The sequence below is a fragment of the Lytechinus variegatus genome, chromosome 6 (genome assembly GCF_018143015.1).
Source record: "Lytechinus variegatus isolate NC3 chromosome 6, Lvar_3.0, whole genome shotgun sequence".
In the NCBI taxonomy this organism is placed as follows: domain Eukaryota; kingdom Metazoa; phylum Echinodermata; class Echinoidea; order Temnopleuroida; family Toxopneustidae; genus Lytechinus; species Lytechinus variegatus.
This window is the reverse complement of record NC_054745.1, coordinates 5,171,667-5,191,354: the sequence shown is the minus strand read 5'-3', so window position 1 is coordinate 5,191,354 and position 19,688 is coordinate 5,171,667. Positions and strand designations below refer to the sequence as shown.

Sequence of the window (19,688 nt, the reverse complement as noted above, 5' to 3'; positions counted from 1 at the left end):
GTTGAGGGATGTTTCATTTTATTTTGAAATTATATAGTGAAAATACGATCAGCAGGTCTGATTATCTAACAAATATATCCCCCAATACATGTACATTATAAGTAAAGTAAAAACGATATTACCGGACTAAATTTCACCTCTTCCTTCGTCCATTTTTCTGAGACCACCTATCACAACATGGTGTATCTAAAACCTCTTCAAAGATTTCACAATTATTTTGCATGTCTTAAAATGTTGGATGCACTACCTTTTCCAATAAATCCCATGATTTATTATATTGATTCGGGCAAAAAATGAAAGAAATGGAAACCATGAAAGCAACAGTCTAATTAACTCACAGTCATACTATATAAATCGTTCATTCATTCAAAGTTACATTTTAGTCTTGAAGAACACAACATGACCGTCAAGTTGGATATATATGCAACTTTTTTGCTGAAAGTTTTAGTGTAGGGTGTCTACTTCAAGAATCCGACGGGTGCCATTTTGGCACCCTTGGGCATTTTTTTCAAATTGACGTCATAGGCCACGCCCACTTTTTTTTACATACCTCTTATATATGACTTACATATTTTATGAAATAAATATGTCATGTTTGGTATCAAATTAAAGCTAATGAAAAATCAAATAAAAATATATGGATCACTGAGCATTTTAATTACAACTTCGTCAGTTGAAGGTCATTTAAGGTCATATAAGGTCAAATTGCATTACAAATGTAAGTAATACATTTAAGGCGAAAATGTGTTTTAAATACAAAAAAAAGTTAGGAATTATGTGCATTTTGTGCTAAAAGGTAAGTTTAGGATGCGAATATTAAAAGACAGGTCGACCCGACGAAATATTGCTTTGAGAGAAAAAATCAACGAACATAACACTGAAAATTTCATCAAAATCGGATGTAAAATAAGAAAGTTATGACATTTTAAAGTTTCGCTTAATTTCACAAAACAGTTATATGCACATCCTGGTCGGTATCCAAATGAGGGGACTGATGACATCACTCACTCACTATTTCCTTCGTATTTCATTTAATGAAAAATGATTTATTTCCATTTTATTATCATTGTTCTTGAAACAAAATTTCATTCCTCCCTGAACACATGGAATTACCATCGCCTTATTGTTCATAGACTACACCATCCTTTTCATATAGGTCAACCTCTTAATTATGATTTACAGTTAATATCTCTTTTCTAGTGTACGGAATAAATCATGTTTGGTATCAAACCAAAGCTTATGGGAAAATGGAATGTACATTTATACAAAAATAAATCACATACCAAGGTCACCTTTAGGTAATTTTAGGTCATGAAAGGTCTAATGAAGGCGGGAGCTTATAAGTACTTAAAAAAGTGTAAATTCCTCAACAATATCGACTGCAAGTCTCTGCCTTAGCTGTATACTTCGTCATGTTCGTTTCACACTTGCAGTATGAGTTATGAAATACATGATTCGACGGCTGGGCAGCAACTGCATTAAGCTTCAAAGAACATGGTGACACTGACTTGCATCTGCAAGGGGAGGAACCACTGTGGCATGAACAAGTACGGGAAGGCCTAATGTCCTGTTCCACCTAGTATCAGCTATCTTCTGAAGATGTCATGGGAGTAGAGCATATACATTTTTTCTCTGGCAACACTGACATTTGTGTTCTACCAGACTGTTCTGCTTTTAGGGTTTACAAGTTTTCTGCATACTGATGAAAAAGTGATCGGTATTAAAGTTACGGTATTGAAACTAGGAGAAAGAAAGCTGGCTGTGCACAGACAATATATTTGGTTGGGATATCATATTGTGCCAATCTGGCAAGGGGAAGACTTCCACTCTGAACTTGCTTAATCCTCTTCCAGACTGATTTGACCCTCTTCAATCTCGATTGCATGTTAAGTTAACTTGTGTTTAGAATGACACAATACGATACACCAAAGTGACAAACGCTAGCTCTAGAATATGCATGGTGGCCCCGATATTAATCCACAAAAAAGAGGTTCTGACAATTCCATGATGGGAGTGTCCACTGTGCTATGAACAGGTAGAGGAATGCCCTCCTAACTTATACTTCAAATCCATAATGAAAGGTTAGTTGAAGGGCCAGCAGGGGAGTCTTTCGGATAAGATAAGATTTTCTCCGGATAAAAATCCTGGAGAAGACCACATTTTTCTGACTTTTCAGTCGGGGTAGGCTCTTAATCTTTACATTTATTATTAGTTAAGAAAGATATAAAGTTTGAATACTACTGTACAGCTTCAGTTGATTCTGATTCCCGACCACTTCTTCTACATAAGTCTCTGTAGAGTAAGCAGTAAGTTCAGAATGAAAGTATTTCCCTTGCCAATTAACACAACATGGTATCCCAACCTAATGAAAGGAATTGTCTGTGCACAACCAGCTTTTTTCTCCTAGTTTCAAGCATACGTATCGATAACTTTTTCATCATTATGCAGAAGACTTGTAAACCACAAAAGGAGCACAGTCTGGAAGAACAGAAACATCAGTGTCGTCAGAGAAAAATTATATATGATTCTACTCCCATGACATCTTCAGAAGACTGTGGAACAGGACATTAGGCACAGCTGTTCTTGTTCATGACACAGTGTGTTTTATTTTTGTATAAGTGCACAATCCATTTTTCATAAACTTTAATTTGATACCAAACATGATATGCTTATTCTATACACTAGATCAGAGTCATGATTAAGAGGTTGTCCTCTGTGAAAAGGATGATGTGGATTATGACGTCACAAAATAACGTTGCCCCAAGGGAACCAAAGTAGCCCCTGTCAGATCCTTAAAATACACATCCTCAACATAACTTAAAGCCCAAGACACATATGATACCCAATTTGGTTTATTACATTTATGAGATTAATGAGTCGCATTATATGTTGCAATGCTAAAAATTTTGTAACCTAATTTGACCTTTCATGACCATTAATTGCCCTGAATGCGTTCTAAATGCCTTGTGATTCAGATATGTGGATTTTATTTTGCATCTGCACTAATTTGATATCACACATGATATGTTTTTTCCGCTCAATAGAAAGTAGTAATTTAAAGGAATGCAAGAAAGTTCTGTGGTTTATGACGTCACATAGATAAAATTCTTCAAGATGCCAATGTCGCACCCATCGGATTCTTAATATGCGCACCCTCAACTTAACTTTGAGCACAAAATGCTCATAATTCCTAACCTATTTGTATTTAAAACATGATATATAAGTACGATTAACCCAAATATTACGATTACTGTTGTTTTATTATAAATTTCGTTATTACTATTAGCAGTGTTATTATTGTGATTGTTCTTTTTTTGTACACTCTGGTGAGTTTAGGTTACTCCTATTGCTTATCATTATTACAATTATTATTACTAATATTTTTATTATCATTTACTAGTATTAAAACATCATCATATCTGCATTTTTTTTTACTTTATGCTACGAAATCCTGATTTTTCTCACAGTTTCATTCGAATTTGCATAGCTGAGTTGAATATTCATCCTACTTATTATTACTCAATTTCTTGCACGAGCCCCCTGCTGTTTGATCAGCACACAATGCATCAGAGAAAATACATATGAGATAATCAGCTGCTTATCTATATAATACTCATCGACCTTTATTCACTAAAATTGTACTAAATAATAGGTTTGCAGTGGTGTTTTTTCCATTACATTCTAAAGACTTGATTTTCGTTATGTTAAAGCTTGTGTATAGTTTTGGTAAATAAACCAAAATGCACCTATCACTATGCCAATTCATTGCTAGCTAATATGAATGGATATGCCCTATAACAGTTATGATGTGGAGGATATGAAATGAAAATGTGTTTTACAGGATAAATTTTGCGATTTAACATGGAAATTTAACTTGATCGGGTCACCCGATCAAATTAAAATATCTGTGTGTTTTTGTCTTTCAATTAAATCCTATTCCAAATCATGCAATGGGCTGAAACTTTCAAGATATGTTCTTTGTCTGTAACTTTTGGATATCTAATCACTAAATTTATAAGATAAATGCTTGAATGCCATTTTTCAATTTAAAGCAAGCATCGCCGAGAGAGGGCGCTATATATCCAAGATTTGAATATTTGGAATTTTCTCAGAGAAGTGCAGTTGGAAAAATATCTCACGGTCTCTACGCTTCGGTAAGACTGTCATATTAGATAATATTCGATTATCAATCACATCATTGACCCTTTACCAAAGCTATACACAGGCTTTAAGTATTACTCCAATTGAATTTGAATCTATGCACATCACAAATTCTTTTACGTACACTCTAATAAAATCTTGGGTAAAAAAATCTTCGTGGGGGTAATCATGTGTACAATTAATGTTGGGCATTTCTTTTGGGAATTTGTATTCACCGAGTTTCATGAAAATTGTGCCCATTCTAAAGTGATTGCTGCTTGTTTTTGTAACACATTACAGGACAATATGCTTCCCGCATTGGGTAAAATACTGCCCCATGTTGGTTGGACACAGTCATACCCTCGTGCTGGTTAAAACTTTAGCACTTTTTTTTTTACAGTATACCTGTTTGATGTTTTACCCATGCATGACTTGTGAGCATTTTATTGTAAGCATGCCAATTACAGCCTTTTCGCTGTGTAATGATCGTATTGAATTGAATTGAATTCTAATCCCACGATGGAGATATACATTACCCAGAAATAACACAGTCTCGCCAAGGTTTTTGAAGACGATGCACATTATTGAAATAAATTACACCTAAGTTAAATTTAATTTAAAAATGTACAATAATGAACGGATACATCAAATATATATATATATATTTTTTTTCAATTTTCCGATTAGATTATAATTCTTCTTTGTTATGTCTATTATACTTCAGCGATGGCAACACAAGGAGATATTCCAGATGAGCTTCTATGTAAGCTAGCTGAAGACATCCAGAATGGTGAACAGATGGAGGCCTTGGGACGAACACTCGGATTCAACACTGCAGCCATCAATAGATACGCAGAGACTAACAGACTCGAAGGACGGGTCACGTGTAAGGGAACACGTGACCTGCTATTTGACTGGAGACAGAGAGTGGATCCATCCAATCAACATCCTAGGCTGAAACAAGCTCTCATTGATGCTAATCTAATCATGCTTGCTGAAATTTATCTCAAAGAGACGTTAGCTACCCAAGGTGAAAATATAATTAAGGCCAAATAATATATCAATTATCAACGAATTAAACATGAATGTGTTTCTTTTGCCGTAGTTTAAATAAAGGATTTTTCTACCAAGCACTCTTACACTATCCATAAAATCTTTATCTCCTGGAAGCATCAAACTATCAATTTGAAATAAACATTAAAATTTTACCTTCTCCAGTTTCATCAGATAAAGACTTAGAGCGTATAAAACAAAATATTCCTACTAAAAAAATTGCTTTATACAATGGTCACATTTGTTCTACGGCGGCCGTACGGCGAGTCGAAATCAGCCGTTTTAACATTTTTGTACCAGCTAAATATATGTGGTTTGAATAAAAATGAATAAAAAACGGCTGTTTTCGACTCGCCGTACGACCGCCGTAGAGCAAATGTGACCAAGGTATTAGATATCACTATTACGGCCCTATTTCCCACTTTTAATCTACCGCTGAGTGTAAATATTTTGCAACAAGTATCGTTACAAAATATTTTTCCTTTTTTTTCCTTCCTCAAAGGATTGTTTCTTTGGTATGTATTCTTGTTTTTGTACCATCATATTGAATAATGGAAAAAGGCCCGTACAAGTATCTGTTTTTCCAATTCGTCTCTTTGTCCTATTTCAAAGGGCAGATATCATGCGGTTGAACTCATTCTGCTCAAGGTTTTTGTTATATCGTTCCAGATACATGTACCTACAGTAAGAAGATTTCGGAATCTCTGACTGTTCGAAAATGTCGCACAATCTTGGAGGACAAATATTCGAATCAGCTATGTAAAATCCAAATGAAGCCTTGGGACAAAGACGATTATGCAGAGTTTGAAGATATGCACACCGTTGTTACCATGGTAAAAAAGGATGCTCGTGGAAGAGATATTAAGGCAAAACAAATACTTCAAGGCTCTGTTGGAAAAATATTTTCAGCAAAAGTAAACGGGAAACTTCCAACACGAATCCTTATTTCGGCTCCGGCTGGACGAGGAAAGACAACAGCTGTCGCTAAGATGGCGCACGACTGGGTTCACAGAGAGGATGGCTCAGGATTAGAGGACTTGCCACTTCTGTTCGTAGTCAAGTTTCGAAACACAAGTCACACTACATCGATTGGAGAAGCAATTATATCACAACTCCTGAGTGATGTTAAAGATCTGACGCCAGAGGGCCTGGAGGAGTTCATCAGACAGCATCAGGGAATCTGTCACATTATATTAGATGGGCTCGATGAGTATGCTGGTATCTCTTCCTCAAGCAATATCATGAGAATTCTCCGCAGGGAAATGTTTCCACAATGTCGAGTTATTGTAACAACACGACCTCACCTAGAAGATATGTTTAGTCAAGGGGATCTACCAAGGGTGTACACAAAGATGGAGATCGAAGGATTCTCGCTAGAGAACGCACGCGATTACATTGACAGGTTCTTTACTTCTGTTCAGAAACCTATGAAAGCGGATGGTCTGAAAGTTTACCTCGATGAACAACCCCTTATTGAGGAACTAGTAAAAACTCCGCTATTTTGCCTCATGGTCTGTCACTTGTGGTCTGAAGAACTACTTAACGGTGAGACTACAACTCAAACAGCATTACTCGATCAAGTTAACGTATTCTTAATGCTTCACGCAAATGCTCGGACACCTGGTTTGATAAAAACTCCCAAACAACTAAACCAAATTATACTGAAACTGGGAGAAATTGCTCTCACTGGTCTGCTCAATGATGCTAAGAAGTTAGTTTTCTCGTCTTGTGATTTTCAGAGAGTTCCCTCTATTCTTGATATGGCATGCGCCCTAGGAATAGTCTCAAAGACTGTTGTTTCAACCAGACGCCTTCCACAACTTGACAAAGCATTTACGACTACCATAACTATTATTGAGTTTTATCACAAACTTGCTCAAGAACATGCAGCAGGAAAGTATCTTGCTAATAAAACAAACCGTGTTCTTTTGTGGTTGAAGTTCAGTAAGTTAGACCGGGTACTGCGAGATATAAAAACAAGCATTGGAGAATATGAAAATCTTATTCGATTTGCTTCTGGTACGAAGAGCAATCTCTGCATTAGAATAATGGAGAGCGTCCTTTCAAATAGTTATTTATCTGAGAGTGAGCGATATCGTATTCTCCTAGATTGTTCATCAGAGTCTGGGGTCAACGATGGGAATGTGTCATCATTGGTACGAAGGTGTGTGACGTCACGGTGTATAATCTTGAAGTCACCGACAGTGTATACTATCGTTGGGATGCGAAATCTTCCACTTGAGCTGAAACAGCAGGTAATCTTATGCCAGAGGATTGCCAGAGAAATAAGCCCATACAGTCCATGTTATTTGTAGCGCAGTACTAACCGATGTTATCATTTAAGATTAAACCAAACGAGCCAGCAGAAGCATAACAGATAAAGGCGAATAAATAAATACATGGATGAACCAAACACCATTATCAAACAGTTAAATGAGTTTAGAAAATAAAAGCCGGCTATTGTGGGTCTTTTTTTTTACTCACTTTTCTGGTTATTGAAGGACATAGTCCTATGACATGTATGAGAATTAACAAATAAATGATACGGTACTTAATGTTTATTAATGGTTAAATAATACGCGTTGAATGTTTCAATTACCATCAAAAGATAAAATGGATTCACTTTGTATTTGAAGGGTTAAGTTGCGAAAGGGGTTAGGTCCACTTTTTACCATTCAGAAAAAACATGTTCTTTATTCTCACTTACCGCATTACACTTATGAGAAACTAAATTGTCACGATATATTCCACTATTATGTGAACATGAAATTTAGTATAAAAGAAATCTACCTGTCTTCAATATTTTTTCTATATATTTTTAAAAAATATATCATTGTGGACCTAACCTCTTTTGCAACTAAAGTGAAATGAATCCAATCTATTTTATTAAAAAAGTGATTTTCTTTGCCACTTTTGTTCGTGTTTTCATGAGAATGTCAAATTTTTGTTGTTTTCATCAGAACGACTAAAATTATAGAGGTTTTGAGACAGAAAACAATAAAAAAGAATGAACAATGGACCTAAACCCTTTTGACAAATGAGCTCTTCAGAATAGTTTGTTTGCAAACGTGTTAAAAGGGGTTAGGTCCACTCTCCAATATTTCCATATTTTTATTCGAAACTAAATTGCAATATTGCAGTATTCTTATGCGAAACTAAATTTCTACCATGAGAACATAAAATTGGGTATAAAGGAGATCTACCTGTCTTCATATATTTTAAAACATTCTTTAAAAAAATGGTGTGGACCTAACCCTTTTGCGACAAAACTGAAAGTGACCTTACCCCTTTTGAAAAAAGCGATTTTTCTTTGCCATTCCAGATCTTTTTTTAATGGGAATTTAAACTTTTCTTTGGGATCATCTAATGGAGATACATTGAGACAAAAAAAAAATGATGACAAATGGACCTAACCCCTTTTGCATTTGAGCTCTTCATTTCTTTCCTATGCTGCTTATTTTAATGTTTCTTTTGTCACCTGAACAGGTTGGTAGTCTACGATTCGAGCAGTCTACCATGACAGCCGCTGTGACAGATGGATTATGGACATGTCTTAAATCATTCCCGATGCTAACTTCTCTCACCATCTCAGACTCATCTATCGATTTCCCTCCAGCTCCTTCTGAGCTACCATCCATCACAGAGCTATCAACTGAGAGAGTGTCTTCACCATGCTATGAAGGGTTGATCTCATCGCTCCCTGCTTTGCTATATATCGATATCACCATCGATGAGGCAGAGGGAGACATATCCCATATAACGGCTGGTCTTCGTCGGACTGGAGGACAGAAGCTCGAACGAATAATTCTTCGTGACACTCCGTCATCATTCCTGTCACGGAAGAGTCCTTTCCAGAATGAGACAGAGGGAGGACCGATGCTGCTTTTCGTCCAAAATTGTACGGGCATTAACATGCTTACATGTATATTGCAACACCATGACAACGCTCTACATCCGGAAAAGAAAGGTCCTGTTGAAGTCCTCGAGTCGTTTGCATTCTTGGCATCATTGGCTCAACTGAAACTAGAGTGAGTTGTTATTTCTCAGACAATAAGAATTACCTTAAAGGCAACTTCTCCCCAGAAATGATTTGAATAAATAGAGAAAGATCAAACAAGAATTATGCGGAATATTTAATCAGAAATTTGATGTAAAATAAGAAAGTTATGACTTTTTAACATTTCGCATTTTTTTCAAAAAACAGGGATATGCGCAACTCAGTGACATGCAAATGAGTCAATCGATGGTGTCCCCCATTCACAATTCCTTTTGTCTTCATCGTATGAATTATACAATATTTCATATTTTTTTACAGATTTTACAATAAGGATCAACTTGATTGAACGATATAGAATTAAAACAATGCTAATGGCACATATTCAGGAAAGAATTAATCTTTGTTTCACACATTAAAAGGGAGAATATTAGAATATTTTATGCAATAGATTGCAAAAATAAATAGTGAGTGCATGATGTCATCAGTCTCCTCATTCGCATACCTACAAGGATGTGAATACAACTGTTTTGTGAAATTAAGCGACACTTTTAAATGTCATAACTTTCTTATTTTACATCCGATTTTGATGACATTTTCAGTGTTATGCTTGTTGGATTTTTCTTTTCTTATTCGAATCAACTTTTTTTTGGGGGGGGGGGGGGTGGACCGTTGTCCTTAATTCTGACCGTCTCATTTGTTAGTGTTAGGTGGTGATTCCGTTCTTAAAGGACACGTCCACCGAACAGAAAATGATTTAAATGAAAAGGGGGAAATACAAGCAAAAGTCTGAACACTTTATCAAAAGCGGAATCCGATGTAAAACAAGAAAGCTATCATAATGACATTTGAAAATGTCGGTTATTTTTCACAAAGCGGTTACATATGTATGCACATCCAGAACGATATGCAAATTAGGGAATAGATGACATCACTCACTATTTCTTTTGAATTTCATTCTATGAAAAATATGAGATACATATTCTAATTTCCTCATCATTTTCCTGTGAAACAAAGGTTCATTTCTTTCTGAACATTGAATTACCATTGTGTAACATTTTATGGTTTAGTCAAGTTTGTTCTTATCGTCAAATCTGTGAAAAATGAATTATTGTATTACTAAAACAATAAAAAAAGAAATAGTGAGGGATATCGATTCTCTCATTTCCATGTGTGTTACGTGGCCAGGACCAACTCTACATCTCAGCACACAACAACCTCAACTTCTCCAACTCCTAAGTCACCCCAAAACCTCACAATCGATGACACATCTTTTTAAAGACAGGGAAGCCGTGTTTGTGTATTTGATCTCTAGCCGCGAACCTTTTATTACTGCTAGTCTACATTCAGACTTGGGTGCGTCACACCTCCACCCTTTAAGAACGAAAGTTATAACAGAACTTTCGTGACAAAATAGTACATAATCAATAGTAAATGTGGTTATTGAGGAATAAAAGTTCCAGACTTATGAAAATTTTGATGCTAAAGCCTTTTGTGCGTGCATTCGTTAAACTCTTTGTGATATCAATATCTTGGTTTAGAATACACTCAATATTTTGTTTAAATAGAACATTCCTTTTGAGAACGTTAGTATCCAAATAATCAAATACATGAACTATGTACTCACTGAGTGATTGAGTAAAATATACTTTAACATCCAAATGAGGGTTTTTGTTTTGAATTTGAGAATCCTCAAAAACCACCAACAACGACAAGTAAAAATACCATTGTATGAAAAATGCAATACAGTTGTACATCATGCTCATTCATTTTTGTCACACAATTTCTTTTAACAAAACACAACCAATATAAGATTGATTAAGACCTGAAACTATATACTTTCTGAAGAAAATCAATGCCATGAAAACGCAACCCCAATTACTTATTTTGGGTACAATTTCTTTGTGTTTTGTTTTAATTTTTGTATCCAAAAAGCTTACAAGCCCCCAGTGACAAAGACTGAGCATACATGTACATGTATATCTTGATACAAAATAACAGTTTGCAAAAATAAGATCAATGATGGAAGTTAAAGTTCACTTTGGGTTCATTTTGATGAGGTATCAGTTCGCACTTTAGTTAGTGTTCAGTTTGTGATTGTTCAACTTCCAGTTTCCAAGATCAGTTTAAATTGAAGTATATCTGTCAAAGTTCCGATTCATCATTATCAATGTCAAGATCCAGTACATCCGTTGGATTCAAATTCACCATTTCTCAGTTTAGGTTTAAATACAATATTACTCAGCAAATCCACGAGACAAGGTATCCGCGATCACATTGTCCTTTCCGGGTATGTGTTCTATGATAAGATTGTATTCCTGAAGCATCAAGGACCACCTCATCAGCCTAGCGTTCTTGTTCTTCATTCTGTTGAGGAAGGTCAAGGGATTGTGGTCTGTTCTGACCACCAATGGATTGTTCGATATGTAAACATCAAAGTGCTGAAGGCCAAGAATCAGTGCGAGCGTCTCCTTCTCAATAGTGCTATACCTAGCTTGATGGCTATTTAGTTTTTTAGACATGTAGCACACTGGTCGCTCTATCAAATGCCGGGATGGGCCGTAATGGCGCCGGCGGAATCTTCTGGTTGGGTTTGCCAACAACTTGGCACGCATGACATGCCCTACAAAATTCACTAACATCACTCCGCAGCCCTGGCCAAAAGAAATGTTTCAGAATTCTGTTAACAGTCTTATTGACACCAAGGTGTCCACCAAGACCAGTTTCATGTGAAACTTTCAAAATTTGCCTACGAAAGACCTTAGGCACCACAACCTGATGGATAACCCTCCAATCTTCATCAAGACTTGCATCTGGAGGTCTCCATCTCCTCATGAGAATATCATCCTTCATGTAAAAGCATGTGCTTTCATTAACAGCTTCCTCCTCAGACAGAGCACTATTGATACTTCCAACCAACTCAGGATCTTTGCCTTGAGCATCGATCAAAGACAACCTATTAAGTCCTACATCAGATTCACCATCCTGATTAACTCCACTACCATCTTCAGCAGATTTGCTATTATCTACCTGACAGAACACACTGTTATCATCCAAATGACCAAGAAAACTATCTCCCAAATTAACAGTATCCGGACTAGTCTCTTTCAAACCCTGCTCTGAATTTTTCCTTTCCTGTTTTTCCTTAGCAGCCATAGACCTAGTCAATACACAGGAGGAAAACACGTCTGGCATCTCTTTTACCAAACTTTCAGTTTCCTCATCAGACACAGGAATGTTTGATTTAACTGGATGTGGCAAAACCTTATCACCCGCAAGATCATTACCTAACAGCAACGATACGCCTTCTACCGGTAAGGCAGGAGAAACTCCAACATCCACCTGACCTGACACAATAGCAGACTTCAAATTCACACTATGTAAAGGCACCTGAATTACACCACCTACACCTCTTTCAAACACATCCGAATGAACAGCCGAGTCCTCAGAAAAAGGCAAAACATTAGCTAAGAGAAGAGTCTGGGTGGCCCCAGTATCCCGAAGAATACGGATAAGAACCTCCTCACTACTACCTGACAAACTTACAAAACCTTCAGTCACAAACGGTTTATACCCTACAGGCACTGCTCTATTCTCCCTCTTGACACTAGCTAATGCATTAGGAACTACTTTCCTCTCACCAAAGCCCTCTTTCTCTCTCTTTTTCTTCAGTTTACTACACTCAGACATTCTATGTCCTTCTTGCTTACAGTAATAACAAGGACCAGGAACAGGTTTTTGCCTATTACCACTCTTGACAGTATTGTTACTACCTTGACTCTCATCTTGCCATGAATAATCTTTCTTACCAACAGACTGATTAACCTTTCCTTGAGGTTTACTCCTATCAACTACCTTATGTGTTAAGACATATTCATCCAAGAGTACTGCTGCCCTCTGAACGTTCACTACCTCACGCTCCTCTAAGTACTGCCTTAATTCATGTGAAACCGAACGTTTCAACTCCTCGCTCAACATAAGCTCCTTCAAACTCTCAAAGCTATTAACACCAGTTGAGGACAACCATCGTTCAAAATGAACAACCTTCTTACGAACCAGGTCCACATAAGTGTCCCGTTCGCCCTTTTTAGTATTGCGAAATGCTTGCCTATGTGCCTCAGGCACTAACTCGTAAGCCCTCAAGACAGAAGACTTCAGTTGCTCGTAGCAACCCCCCTCTTCCACAGACAATGAGGCATAAACCTCCTGGGCCCTACCGATGAGCACACTCTGTACCAAAGTTGGCCAGACAGATCTCTCCCAGCCTAAATTGACAGCTACCTTCTCAAAATGCTGAAAGAACTCCTCTACCTTACTCTCATCAAACTTAGGAACTAACCTAACATACTTACAAGCATCAAACTTGACAGAGGAATCACCACTCCTCACATCCAATTCCTTAGATTTCAAATCTAGGCTCTTCATTTGTAGCTCAACCTCTTTTGTACGAAGTTCAATCTCCTTCAATATCAACTGTGCTTCCAGAGTTTTTAGAATTAACTCAGAATCATGCGATCTATCAGAGGACGCAGAATCATCCCCCTCCTCCTCAGAATCAACACGAGCTGACCAAATGTCCGTTTGGACAAAAAACTGACGAATGCAGTCCTTAATCTCATCCTTTCTAAATGAAGGACGAACCGAAATGTCTAAAAGATGAGCAGCTTCCACTAACTCAGCCTTAGTCAACTGCCCCAACAGCTCTGGTGTGGGACCATCAACAAAACTTTGCACTCTATCCTCAGCCATTGAGAAAAACTATGCTCAGACCACAAAACAAAACAACCAGTCTATAATATATACCAAACTCCACTAAGGAGACAAAACCAGCATAACAGCTAGTAAACAAGACAGACTGATCCAAAACATGCAGTGAGCAAGCACAAAAATGCAAAGGAAACCTAGCAGCGAATAAAAATACCAGAAATCCACTGCGCCTTGAACGAAGGCTAAATCCGAGAAAAATTGAGCGTGACCCGTCGCCTACACGAGCCCAACGAAACGCTCCACACACAAAACGTGCACACACACACATGCACAGAAAATGCCCATAACTACACGCAGCGCGAGCGCATTATAATACATGTACTGTACGTAATAACCGGTATACGGAATTAGTCTTGAGGACGCAATGATGATGATTTTTTTAGAGATGTCATATACTTCTTCATCATTGACGTCTTGACACTCTCTCCATAGTGTCTTCAGCGAAGGACCAAAACAAAGATGGATTCCCCCCAAAATCCATCTTTTTAAACCGAAGTCACTAAAAGTTTGTTAATTTTATTAATTCTTACACCTTCCTACGCCTAATGCGTAGGAAGGTTTTAAATATTACTTTACAAAATGTAAAAAAATGAAGATTTCTTACCTAACTGATGCCGCGTAGACCCCTCGTTCCACATGTAAACAACGGAAATACAATAGCGTCGACCCTTGAACCGCTTATGTATGACGTACTTCCGGAAAGCAATGCCGTCTTAACGAACAATTTAGAGATAAAAAATCTTATTTAACAAATATTAAAATTTATTTCGTGATCATAAATAATTTATATATATTAATATGAACAGCTTTAGAGATTATATATATTAATATGAACAGCTTTAGAGATTTTACGGCTTTCGATATGTTTCAGACGACACGTTTTTCCCCATCAAAATGATAGGTCATGAATTTGCCTTTTTCCTCTATTATATAGATTTCTTGATGGTTGGTCTTTCAACTTCGAAACGGCGTTTTGGGTTAAGGTAAGCATTGATTGTTTTGAAGTTTAATGATATGTTCCACGAGATTCGCTTTACCATTAAACGATCATTTAATCAATCCATAATTGTATGATCCCACCATTAGGAAAAAAGTACATGTATTTAACGAAATTATTAGCCCTAGCTGTTCGCATACAGGTTTTATTCTAAGTAGCATACTTTTAAACACGTATGTATGATGAAAGGGAAAGTTTACCCTAAAGATTTTTTTAAAGCAGAAAATAACTTAAAATATTAGTGAAGGTTGAGCGAATACCATAAAACATTAAAAAAGGGTATTAATAGGAGTGGGCTATGGGTAAAAAATATTTGATTGTGTCAATTCAATATGGCAACAGTTCTTTTTTTTTTTCCTTGTAATGTGTCTCAACAAGAAATGAGAATATTTTTTTGTCTTGGGTCCGAGAAAAAAGTGTGCCGGGCCAGAATCCACAACTCCCCCAAATCATAGTTTTGGCCACAAGTTCTTTATTTGGTGCTTTTTCTCTAGTTTTGGTGTCTATGTGTTTTTGGTAGAAGGCAATTTGTTTTTCCTACAATTAGTATTTTGAAACCATTATTTGTTGACTTAAAATGTAATTTCACCTAAATTCTATAAATATTAAGAGGGTTTTTTTTCAGCCAAAAAGTAGGTTTCATCGTCCTGGGGTTCTTGGATATTAGATGATATAAGTTCAACAGTAGCAAGAAGCTTCCTATAATAGCTATATTGCTTTAATTCCTCTACTTTGGGTTTTACGGATTTTTGCGAAACATATCTTAATAAAAAAAAATGTCATTATCCATTGGGGCTATACAGTATATGTATGTACGGTATATACTGCACTGCATACATGTAGGTCCATGCATTAACCACCATGACATAAAACACGGCCTGTATACATACGTGTATAAACTATAGTGTCATAGAAATGACCTCTTAGGTTTAGGATTAGACGCCTCAGAAATAGAAGATATGTTTTGTCTCGGATATCGAAGATATGTTTTGTCAAATACGCTAATTCAGGGGCGGAAAGACGTAAATATCATTAACGATGGATTATAGTCAACCCCATGTTATGGCATTTACACTGTAGCTATTCTGAGCCCCGTCTCTTGAAAATTTCCCATTACGTTAATTTTGCCGACCAATGGTAACTTGCACGGAACCTTGATTCTGATCGACTCTTGATCAGCATTACCATGGTACCTGACCCCATACACATAGGCCGGTTAGACACCACATCCAGGTAAAAAAAACACCTCAAAATGAAGAAAATATGGTTAAAATATGATGTACGTATATGATATACATCTGATATTTGTATGCAATTTACGTTGCATCTGGTTTTATCATGTACATCAGCTGACAAGCAACCAAATTCACAATTTGCAATCTAATTCTTAATCTCATGAGCTCATTTTTATGACACTATGTACAGGCCTTGTTAAACATGTTATATGCCATGGTGATCGATGCATTGTACGCTATAGCCCCTATGGATAAATGACATTTTCTTTTATTTGATATATTTCCCAAATATCCGTAAACCCAAATTTAGAGGAATAAAAGCATACACAAATGAACATGTAGCTACATAAGCTTCTTGCTACTGTTCAACTGGTATCGTCAAAATTAATATCCAAGAACTACAGGACGATGAAAACTACTTTTGGGCTGAAAACGTGCTTTAAAAATTAGTAAATTTAATAAAATCGCCTTATAACCCTAAATTATTTAAGTATTAATTTTAGGAAAAACAAATTACCTGCCCCCTACCCCCCCCCCCCCCGAAAAAAAACATATGAATAGACAGTACAAAACCAAAGTAAAAAACCACCAAATGAAAAAATTGAGGCAAAAAATAAGTGTTTTTTTTTTGGGGGGGGGGGTTGTCGGCCATTTTGGATTTTGGCGCGGTACACTTTTTCTTGGACCCGAGACAAAAAATATTGTCATTACATGTTGAGATAAGCTAAAACGAACACACACAAAAAAAATATTGCCACATCGAGGCCCAAAATCACACATTTATAGCCCCCTCCTAGTATGAATGAATGGATAAATCTTTATTTCGTTTCAAATCCGATATCAAAAAATAACAACAGTAAATCAATGTGATACAAGCAAATAGCAGAGAACAAAAAGTAAATAATTACAGGATAATATACATAATACATCCACTACTTTTTATATAATATACATGTAAGTACACCCATGAGAGTAGATGGAAATGAAACGTGGGAAGCCACTCAAAAGCTTAGCTTGTGGACCATAGGCCACCAGAATATTAAAAACTTTCATTAGCAATCATTTAAAACATCATAGAACAAGCAAACAAAAAATTGTATTAACTAACCAAAGTACAGATACACATATTTACAAAAGATACACTACACTCTAAAAAATGAAGTGCTAATTCAGCTCTTAAAGAGCGTGTATAGTGACTGCACTTCGGAGTGCTGACTTTTCTCGTTCAAATTTGAACTAGACAAATCAGCACTTCGAAGTGCAGTCACTATACACGCTCTTTAAGAGCTGAATTAGCACTTCATTTTTTTAGAGTGTACAAAGTAACAGAAAAGTGAAATGCAGAATGCAAACAAATCCTATTAGACCTAAACTATAAGAATCTAAAACTCAAAAAGAAGAAAGAAAAGAGGAAAAAAAAGAAAATAGGCAGAGCTCTATTTTTGCATAGATAATTTTGGGAAGAATACAATTTATAAAGTTAGACGAGATATACAAGCAGGCATTCGTTTACTGTTATAAGTATTTCTTCAGCAAATCGGTCTTTAACTTGTTTCTAAAAACACTGAGGCTAACTGATTGCTTCAAAGAAGAAGGAAGGGAGTTCCATAATTTTGGCCCAGTATAAACAAATGTATTTAGCCGAAAACTAGTTTTGACCATTGGCAAGTGGAGAAAAGAAACTTGTCTTGTATAGTAAGAATGGATTGGTCACTTCTAACACATAATGAATAAAGGGCAAGTGGAAGTTAACTTTTATTTAATTGATACATAATGCAACCGAGGTTGAGATCAAATATGTAATGTAAATTAAGCTATACCATTTCGCAAATATGACGTCATAAACGAGCAGCTGCCCCATTATTGTTCGTTTTGAAACGGGTGTAAAATGATTAGTCTACTGGTTTAATAAAGGTACAATAAAACCCATTTTAAATTTTCAGAAAAAAATTAAATTTCCTTGTCTTTTGACCACACGATACGTAGGAAAGTTGTTTGCATGTGGCAGTATGACGTAACACCCCCCCCCCAAATAGCATCCAGCAATAATTTTCTTTAATTTGTTGGCTTTTTAGCAATAAACTTTTGTCAAGGTAAATTTCTCTAGTAAAACTGTTAGGCGGAAATAAAACGTTTCAAGATGTCTAAAGATTAAATCTATAAAACCGTTATGCTTTTTACTAACTAGTGATATATATTACTTAATTTGTTAATACCTGTAACATCCATCCACCAACTAAATAATGAATAATTATCACGCTTGAAAAAAATTATCATTCATTTAACATTAATTTTATTTTCAATATATACATGTACACAGATTTGTTTTCATTTTTTCTTCAGATAACCAAATGTAAACTGTCTCCAGAGATGACTACGAGAATATGGGCCTGTCTGAGATCCTTTACCTCACTGAACCATCTCACCATCTCAAACTCATCTATCAGTTTCCCTCCATCTCCTCCTGATCTACCATCAATCACAGATCTATCAACTGAGAGAGTGACGTCACGATGCTATGAAGGGTTGATCTCATCACTCCCTGCTTTGATGTGTATCGGTATCACTATCGATGATGCAGAGGGAGACATAGCCCACATCACGGCTGGTCTTCGTCGGACTGGAGGACAACTACTCACACACATTACCCTTCGCACTCCGTCATCACTCCCATCAGAGAAGAGTCGCGTATCTAGAGAGACAATGAGAGGAATGGGTCTGCTCATCAAGGGACATACCAAGAACCTGAAGCAGCTCTATCTGACTCGGGTGAAGTGCACAGACGAGGATGACTTGGTTTATCTCATTGAAAACTGCAGACATGTGAAGACGATGAAATACGTAGAGTAGGTTTTTGCTTTAAACATTATTTGTTATTATAACTAACACACATCAATCAAAATCAGTAGTTTGATTCACAAACAGTGTTCATAATACAGTACACTTTATGTTTATGTTATTGTATTAAGGTGTCAATCCAAAGCAATTGTTCTATTTATGTATTAGAAGTATGTAATATCTGTATCGGCTATTTAATGAAAATTTTTGGATGTAATGAGAGAACAAAATTTAGTATTGATAGAGTCGGATTATGATTTTCTTAATCATATGTATCATCTTTTAAAATTATCATTGAAAATGATATGACACGTAAATCAACACGTTAATATTACAAAAATTCCCCATGCAATTAATTAGCACCAGGGCTAACATTTCAGATACTTAAAGGGGAATGAAATCTTTGGAATGAGTAGGATTGTATCGAAACAGAAAAATAAAAGAAACAGAAAAATAGGACAAACAATGAGAAAGTTATGTACATTTGAATATTGCAATCATTAATGCTATGGAGATCCTCCCGTTAGTATTGCGACAACCTTATGTGTAATGTGATATGTGAACAACTTTTCCTTTGATGGACAATAAACTACCTCCAAAATGTCTCCTTTTGCTTCATCTTATGGTGATACCAACTCCATATCCATGATGTATTTTTTAAAAA

At 36.2% G+C, this 19,688-nt stretch overlaps 1 protein-coding gene across 1 annotated transcript; it reads left to right on the top strand.

Moving 5' to 3' along the window:
• Positions 1-5,875: 5,875 nt before the first annotated feature.
• LOC121416743 lies at positions 5,876-19,036 on the top strand. The gene is made up of 3 exons (XM_041610201.1): positions 5,876-7,448; positions 8,680-9,221; positions 18,523-19,036. Exons 1-3 carry the CDS (start codon positions 5,964-5,966, stop codon positions 19,034-19,036), a joined length of 2,541 nt encoding a protein of 846 aa, XP_041466135.1. The 5' UTR covers positions 5,876-5,963.
• The last annotated feature ends 652 nt before the right edge of the window (positions 19,037-19,688 follow it).